Raw genomic sequence first — 9,115 nt, 5'->3', positions numbered from 1 at the left:
TCACCATTGTCTGGGTGGGTTTTGAGGATTAGAACCTCCCGGTTGTGTCGGATATGGGTATCCTTGAGGTGGCTGCTGATAAGGAGGCATCTGATAATTGCCTAAAATGTTTACAATCAATTTTTTTTACAAAACGATTTTTTTTTTTTTTTTTTTTTTTTTTTACAGTTAAAATAAATTCTTACCTTGTTGTGGGTAAGGCAGAGTTCCATAAGGACTATATCCGTGCGGCATCGGCGGCGGAATATAAGTCGGATATGGAGCCGTTCCAGCTGCTGCGTATGGTACCGGCATCGCAGTCGGATATTCGGCTGGATATGGTGCAGAGTAACCCGACGAAGAGCCCGACGTTGCGGGTGGTGGTGGTCTCGGAGGCGGTACTTTTACTCCACCTGGCGATTAACATTTTCCGATAATTTTCCACGAGTAGGAAAAAGTAGGTAAGTAAAAAATTGAGTTTAAAAAAAAAAAAAAAATCAACCTGAGGCTCCATCGGACGGATTCGGGAAAACGGAATCGGATCTGCTCGCTTGTTGAGTTAAATCTTTCATTAATTCTTCTTTTTCCGTTTTTCTTGCGAAACAAAAGTCGCTGATTTTATTTTGAAAAGCCAACAAAAGCTGCGAAACCAAAAAATAAAAATAAAACATTTCGAAAAACGATTCGAATATTTTAAAAAAAAAACAAACAAACGAACGGGGGGCGAGGACGGGTACCTGAGTTAAATCGTTGTAAAATTTTGATCCTTCTTTCAAATGATTTTGCAATTCCATGTAAGCATCGTAGGCGGCTGCCATATCTTTCAATATTTGTTCTCTTTCCGTAGATTCTTTAGGTATTTCTTTTGCAAATTGAGAATGTGCTTTCTGTAATTATGTTAAGACAAAATTTTTAACCATACCTAAAAATCGATAACGTTAAAAAAAAAAAAAAAAAGGAGGATTTTCTGAAATTTAACCTGAATATCTATGATAAGACTTTCTTGACGTGACACGCTGTCCTCTACTTGTTTCCTCAAAGTCCCATACACTTTGTCCAAAGCTTCGTTGCTTATGGAGGCTTCTGATATTGCACCATCTTCGGCTAAAGCTCGAAGGAAAGTTTGCCTCATGTCGATTGTGGCCGATTTCAATTCGCTTTCGATGACTTCTCGTTCTGCTTTTATCGTGGCGACGTCCTCCATTAATTTTCTCAATTCTTTCACTGCTTCCGTTTGTTCAATCGTTTGCTCGGATGGGCCCGATGATGGTACAGCATTTTTCATTTGATCCTTGATTGTAAATTTATTTAAATTTTTTTTTTTTTTTTTTTTTTAAAAAGATAACAATGATAACAAATAATAATAAAAACTATTTACTCTGGGCAGGCTGAGTAATTCTATTCCTTTACGATGATTTTCAAATTTTTTCGCAACGATTTCATCGGCTTTTACGGCGCCATTAATTATTTCGCGATATTTTGACGCGTTGCTTCGGAAAACTTCCGTCAATTTTTCCGATGGCGTTCGATTCCATTTTTCTTTGAATTGTGCTCTCAATTGATCGTCTGATTCTTTTTCTTCGGTAAGCAACCGACAAGCCTGAAACCAAGTTTTTAAAAAATTTTTCATTATAATTTGAACAACATATATTTTAAATTTACTGTTAGACATGCGATAATAATAATAATGCGTTATGGTACTGTCGCAGAGGTGCTATTAATCTTATTTATTTTTATCCAATCCCAATATCATTATTATTCTTTACCTCATCGAGTATTTCATTATTTCTCTTCAATAATCCTGGTAAATCAGTGAAAATGCTTTGAAGGGTTTTTAACCCTCCATGCTCTTTAACGGTATCCCCTTTCTCTAGCAGAGATGGTGGTAAATCATTACCCGAGGTATTTTCTATAGCAGCGGGTAAATTTAAAGATGCCAAAGTACTGAAATGATACACCACCTTCTCCTTAGAAAATGCATTAATAATACCGGTACGGATAACAATAAAGAGTAAATATTTTTTTGCTGTCGTTGTAAAACCATTATATCTATCTATCTATCTATCTATTTTTCTTAAAAGCTATTCGAAATAAGAAGGGAAATAAAAAAATTAAATTAAAGGTCCTTAAAAAAAAAATACCTCATTCAAACATTCGATATTTCTTTTACTTAAAAGGGGCAAATCGTCAATCACGGCTCTGAGAGAATTCAATCCGCCATTTGCTTTTATTACGTTTCCTTTACTTATTATAGATAACGGGAGATCGAAAAGAAGTGTATTTTCAACAGCAGCAGGTAAATTTTTGTCATTTAAAAATCTACAGAAATTTAAATTTCAAATCACAGAAAGAATAATGGCTTTTTTTTTTTTTTTTTTTTTTACTCATTCATATTATTTAAAAACTTGATGAAATGATTGTCTCACCTGTTTAGTACATTCGTTGCATCTCTGAGCTTATTGATTTCGGTATTGACAACTTCAGATTTTCTTAAATCGAAAGCTGCAACAGCTTGATTGACAGCCAATGGACATAGTTTTTCGAATAAATCTCTGTTACTCGAGCTGAATTTTTCAGGGACGGGAAGTGCCTTTGCCAGTAAAGCTTTTCCAATAGGAGTCAAACTTTTAACATCTGGGATTCTTTCGTGATAAATGAAATCATTGTCTTTTTTCGCTTCCGTCAGGTTTTTTTCAATTTTCACAGCATAATCATTAAATAGCAAACTTTTTCCAGATCTCGATTGAGCAGCTTTAATCAATTCAGAAGCAAGCTTTAAAAAAAAATGAAAAATTAAAATTTTTTAAAATTTCAATTTAAATGTTTGTTTTAAAGCATTCTTTTATCAATTGATTACTTCTAATCTAGCAATCTCTTCTCCTATCAATTTACGACTTTTGCAAACCAAAGATTGATAATATTCTGAAAGAGCATGATAAGCAGCTTGTTTTCCTGTCACAATGGGTATCCACTCCTTATCCCATAAATTTCGTAAAATTTCTTTTTGAAACAAATTGACAACTTCAGAATACATTTCTTCTGTTTGATGACACAACTTTGCAATAATAGCATCTTTCATTTGATCTTTTCAAGAGAAGGAGGGGGAACAAAAAAAAAAACATTAAAATTAGATTGGTAACGGAAAGAAAAATAAATTTTAAAATTGTATCACTTACCCAATATAGCTTTTCTGACAAAGATTTCTTGAGCTTGAGCAAGCATGAGAGCACTTAATGCACTTAGTGTATCAATATTTAAGTCTGGAGTAGGTTCTTGATGAATTGCTACAACTACAGCAGCTTTTAAATGAGTAAATATACCAGCAGCTTGTTGAAATAATTTAGCTGCTAATTTTAAGGCATCGTCATTGTCTAAAGACTGGGATGCAGCGACTGCACTTTGAAGAGCAGCAATATTATAAAGAACACAAACTTTTTCATATGATAAAGAACAAATTGCTGCAAAAAGTAAATTATGATACAATTACCATTAAAGTCCTTAAATTGTTTCTCGTTTTAAACTTAATGTTGAAATTTGATAAAATTTAATAGAATAGTTCATTTAAAGAACATTTAAAAAGTTGTTAAGTTCTTATCACAAAGAATTGGTGGTAGTACAACATATGTAATAAATTAATTAGTCATATTATGATATATTTTTAGAAAAATTTAAAATATCATAAATTTCAATTTGTTTTTGCTTACTTAAACCAATTTTGGTTCCAAATATTGATCCCTTATCAAATGCATCTTTCCACTTAAATGGTATTTGAACCTCATGTGCTGGAACTTTACTTTCCAGCAAAACTAATTGATCATAGTAGCTGTAAATAAATGAAATAATTAAAATTTAAAATTTCAATTATAAATATGATAAAAATTTTTATCTGTCATTTAATATTATAACTTGTTGAAACTTGGATAACTAATTGCAACCGTTTGCAAAATTAAAAATTTTTTTTTTTTTTAAATTAATTTCATTTTTAAATATAAGAATCATCATCTTTTTGGCAAATGTTTTGTAAAAAAAAAAAAAACAAAAATATTTTAATAGTAATAGAAGTCAATAACTTTTCTTTATGTCAAAATTAATTTCGGCGTATAATTAATTAATGACTCACCTATATACGACTTCCAGAGAGCTTTCGAATTTTTCAAAAAATTTCCAGACAGCGGTACTACGCATTTTATTAAATTCAGCAATTTCATTGTCACATTCCTCCGGATGATCAGCAGAGCTGAATGATCCTTTAACCAAATTTCTTAAAGGCTGTACCAAGTCGATGTCAGTTGGTTTTTTTAAAGGAACAGATAATAACTCAGCCATTTTTAATAATTATGATAACCTTGTACCAACTGTAAAAAAAAAAAAAATGAAAACATTAGCATAAAATTTTTCAGGGCTCTTAATAACCGTTAATACCCTTGAGATTAAAGCTAAATGAGCGAATTAAACATTTTTTTTAAAAATCTGTTTCTTTTTAATTATATAAATCGATTTATTTTAAATATACGTATATATTTTCGTGTTTTGCGTCATTTCTAAAAAACTAAAATAAAACGATTGGGATTAAGTTAAACAAAAATTGTCAGTTTTTAATATTTAACTCTAACAAAATATTTTTCAATCAATGACAACAACAATGACCGTTAGTAAATATTGAAAGAATTTTTTTTTTCTTTGAATTTTAACTGTCGCCAACGACAAATATTAAAAAAAAAATTAGATAAATTATTGTAGAATATATTTCATTCAACAACAAAAAAAATAAATAAAAAAAGTAAATTTGTTCAACATTGGTCAAGGGTATGGATAATTTTCAATGCGGTTTAGTACGGAAGAAGCGCCATAAAACGAAATCATGTCAAACAATATCAGCAAAATTGTAAGCTAAACGTAGGTGGTGTTTGCAACTCCACTCTGGCATTATTTGTCAGAGTGTCGACCATTTTTTTTTTTTTTTCTGTTATTTTTGTCAGTTATATTCATTGAACGTTTGCATTCTCGTGTTTAAATTTTAGAGTTTTTATTTTAAGTGAATTTAAAATAATTAATTAAAAAGAAATGGAAACAGTTGAAGAGCATTATGATGGAGATTTCCGTCGTAAAGTAACAAGGAGGAGTTATAAAATAGAAGAAGTAAGTGTTTTATTTTCTTATCGACCACCGCCCTATGAGCCTATATAACTTTCACAGGTTAACGTTTTTTTTTTTTTTTTTTTTTTTTTAACACCGGTCATTAATGAACCTAATTTAAATGGAGGCGTTATAATAATAATAATAATAATAATAATAATAATTTCTTTGCAACGTGATTAATTAGTACAGTTTTAATTAATATCAATTTTTCACACTGAAAATTGATATACTTTTTACAATTAAATAAATCTATATAATTTTATCATCAAATTCATCCATTTTTTTTTTTTTTTTTTTTTTTCTGTTCATATATCATTTATTAATGAAAATTTTTTTTTTTTTTTTTTGGTCGTTTCAAGTTATTTAACTTGATTTTAATTAAAATATTGTTGAGGTACCTAAAAAATTATTCATGTGGAATTACTTTAGAGAATTTATTGAGTGATGAAAAAAGGTTAATTGATTATTTATCTCATTCGAAATCATTAATTATCAATTATTATTTTTTGTGTGTTTGAAAAGTACTTTTAATTATTATTTAATCAATGATAATATTTGTATCCATTCCATTGTATTGTGAATTTGTAAATCCAACTTACGAGTATATCACATTAAAAATTTTAACGAGTTAAAGAGTAAATTTAAAAGTCAGTTGAAAAATTGTATGTAGTTAGTAGTCAAAATGAATCGATTATGGATTATGAAGTATTTTGTTTTATATTTTAGTAATGAGGTTGTTGTGAAAGTCTCAAAATACATTTTATCTTTTTTTTTTTATCGAAATAAGTAATTATCATATCTATCGATGGCATTTTCCTTGTCGATGAAAATATGAGTTTAAAGAAGTACAGAATGATTAATAAACTTATATTATTATCTCTTTCTTTCTTTCTTATTTAGTTAGGGTTATTATACTTTTTAAGAAATGTTATGTAGTCGATAAATTTTCATGTTGAAATAAACATGAAAATTATTAATTTCGATTATCGAATTCAATTCAAAAAGTCAGTTAGATGTTTGCCAATTGATTAAAGCATAATATTTAAGCATGAAATTCAAAACTGTATTTTTATTTTTTTATTTTATTTTTTATCCACACAAATTCAAAATGCTCTAGTTCAAAGAACTTTAGTTTAGTGTCAAAACTCATAAATAAAAGTTTTTTTTTTTTTATTTTTATGGTTGGGTTTTATTATTAGTATTATTATTATTTTGACAAATTCATGAGAGTTATAAATAACATTTTTTATTTTCATTAGTTATTTTTTTCCTTTATATAAATTAATCAATTTAATATTTCTTTTTTTTTTTTAATGCCAGGGAAAATATTGAATATAAATAATAGGCTCATACAATAAAAGGTTTTCGATTAAGAATAGATTTTTAAAACAAAATTTGACCTTGCCCATTCCGGCAAACATATTATTTATCATGGCCGTCATCCAAAACTTCGTCGATTATCTTAATTTTTTTTTTTTTTTTTTTTTTTTGATATGTGTAGTAGTCAATTGCAATTTAATTGATTTATTATTATTATTATTATTGTTTTGTATAAATGATGATAAGGTTTCCTTGTAATAATAATAACAGAACACCGATAATTAAAAAAAAAATCAATCAATCAATCAATCAATCATGGTTTTTTTCCATTAACATCATCATCATCATCATCATTACAATTATTATTATCATTATTTTAAATATTTTTTTGGGCCATCACGTTGCAGCAATAAAAAAAAGAAAAATCTTTAAAAACATATGCCACTGTACAAAATTATTTTTAAACATGGTGTAAGCTTTTTTTTTTTTTTTTTTTTTTAAAAAAAATATGAAAAAACTGATTAATTATTGTTTTAAAAATGCAAAAATCGTGTTGTTGTTGTTGTTTTTGTTTTGATTTAAAAAACGTTATCATTTAAAATTACCAGAATTTTTTTTTATCAGTTAAATGGTTTCCTTTTTTTTTACGTCCAAATAATCGTAAATGGATTGAAATATAAATTGAAAAATTGGACATCAAGGTTGACTACGAACAATCGACCTTTTTCCCCTTATTGTCTTATTATGGCATTTCACTATATATTTCTATTTGAAAATTCAATTTTTATATATAAAGCATAACAAACAACCTTGGTTGTTGGTTGTTGTAACACACTATTATACAAATTGTTACAATATGGTAAAAAAAAAAAGAAAAAAAGAAAAGTTTGTGAAAATAGAAAAAAGAAAAAATTTATTTTGGTATTAATCGAAACACGTGAACGTTTTAATGTTTTTATTTATTTATTTATTTATTTTTATTACTTTTTTTTTTTTTAGTTCGTTACGTTTGTTTGTTTTTGTAATTTTTTTTTTTTTTTACAACAAACAGGAATGAATATAACAAACGTTTGTTCGGTTGAACGTTCGTTTTAAAAACGAAACTTTTTAAACCCTTTCGTTCGAAGCAATAAGATTATTAATTGTGACGACGTTACTTATACAAAAAAAAATGACATTTTTTAGGCAAAACGAACGTGCGAACGGGTAAAATTTTCAATGATGATGATGATTATTATTGACTGCTATTATTATTATTATTATTCACACTCGACAAAAATTCAAAATCAAAGGCTTTTTTTTTTTTTTTTGTTTTTGTTCTATTTAAAAATATTTTATAAAATTGTCGTCGAAACACAAGTAGGATACAAAAACAACGACAAACAGCAAGGTTTCGCAAAATTTGAAATAATAATAATAATAACCTTTTCGTAGGTTAATATAGAATAAAAAAAAATCAAGGAAAAGTTTTTGAAATTTTTCAAAACGTTGAAATATTTTCTTATCGTTGAAATAAAAAATTTTCAATAATTTTCTTCGTGAATTTAAATTTCCGAGTAATAACTGAATGGGTAGTAATACAGGAAGTAATTTTATTTTAAAAAAAAAATTTCGGTGGTACCGATTGTTATTCGATACAAACCTGGTGTAGTAATTACTTTTTTCGAAGCGGTTAGGTAAAAAAAAAGGGGGGGGGAACACGCAGGTACGTATTTAAAGGCATTAATGCGATGATTATAATTGAAATTCCATTAAGTACACACTACTCGTCGTAACCCATTGATTTCTCCAAGCGAATAATTAAAAAAAAAAAAAAATGTTACGTGATAGATGGGTAGATGATTGAATTGGGGAGAGGGGGAGGGGGAGAGGGGAAAAGGCGCCTTGATTTAGTTAATTTTCTTCCTTCTTTTTTTTCAAAAAAAAAAAAAATTTTTTTTAACAAAGTTGTATAAACGAAACGACATTGAAAACTTTTCCGAGTAATGAGAGAGAGAGAGAGAGAGAGAGAGTACCTGTCGAATTTTTTTTTTTTTTTCATTGATTCTCGTTATTAATTATTTAATTTACTTTGACTTCCGGTTTTTCGATTAATCGATCTGTTTAAAGTTGGCAATTACGTTTCGATGGTGATGGGTTTTGATTTTTTTTTTTTTAAAGTTTTCCTCTTTTTAAAAAAAATTTTCCGAGTGTTTTTTAAAAATTGTTTAAATGATTAACGGTTTTTAAATTCTTAACTTTAAAAGGCGAAGGCTCGAAATTATTATTATTATTATTATCACTCTTAAACACGACAAGGCTCTTATTTGTCGGGGTTGTTAAGTATTTATCCCAGGTCTCTACCCGATTCCTTAGGGACAAATACTCGAATATCGGTGGTGCTATTTATAATATTTTCCGAAGAATGTGGGCCGTCCCACATAGTGCGATTTCCTGGATGGTTTCTTCTTTTAGGTTCTTCATAATCTTCTTTAAATTTCCTTTTATTGAATGTGGCATGGCTCCCAATGCTCCCACGATGACCGGAATCGTTTCTGTTTTTGTTCCCCACATCCTGGTTATTTCGATTTCCAAATTTCTATATTTCAGCCTTTTGTCTGCTTCTTTGGCTGTGGTGTTTTTTTCTGCCGGCACGGATACCTCAATTAATTTACACCATTTTTCCGCATTATGCCTG

At 28.4% G+C, this 9,115-nt stretch overlaps 1 protein-coding gene across 1 annotated transcript; it reads right to left on the bottom strand.

Moving 5' to 3' along the window:
- On the bottom strand, positions 1 to 4,305 carry Phum_PHUM018060 (Programmed cell death 6-interacting protein, putative; the record flags this gene model as incomplete). The annotated part of the gene is made up of 12 exons (XM_002422781.1): positions 1 to 101; positions 186 to 392; positions 482 to 591; positions 694 to 866; positions 959 to 1,270; positions 1,358 to 1,579; positions 1,746 to 1,923; positions 2,406 to 2,752; positions 2,837 to 3,063; positions 3,156 to 3,437; positions 3,684 to 3,802; positions 4,100 to 4,305. The coding sequence occupies 12 exons, from the start codon at positions 4,303 to 4,305 to the stop codon at positions 1 to 3; spliced, it is 2,484 nt and encodes an 827-aa protein (XP_002422826.1).
- Positions 4,306 to 9,115: the final 4,810 nt, after the last annotated feature.

The sequence above is a fragment of the Pediculus humanus genome, genomic scaffold (assembly GCF_000006295.1).
Source record: "Pediculus humanus corporis 1103172107372 genomic scaffold, whole genome shotgun sequence".
Taxonomy (NCBI): Eukaryota; Metazoa; Arthropoda; class Insecta; order Psocodea; family Pediculidae; genus Pediculus; species Pediculus humanus.
Note: the sequence above shows the minus strand (reverse complement) of the source record. Positions and strands in the feature narration are given on the sequence as shown.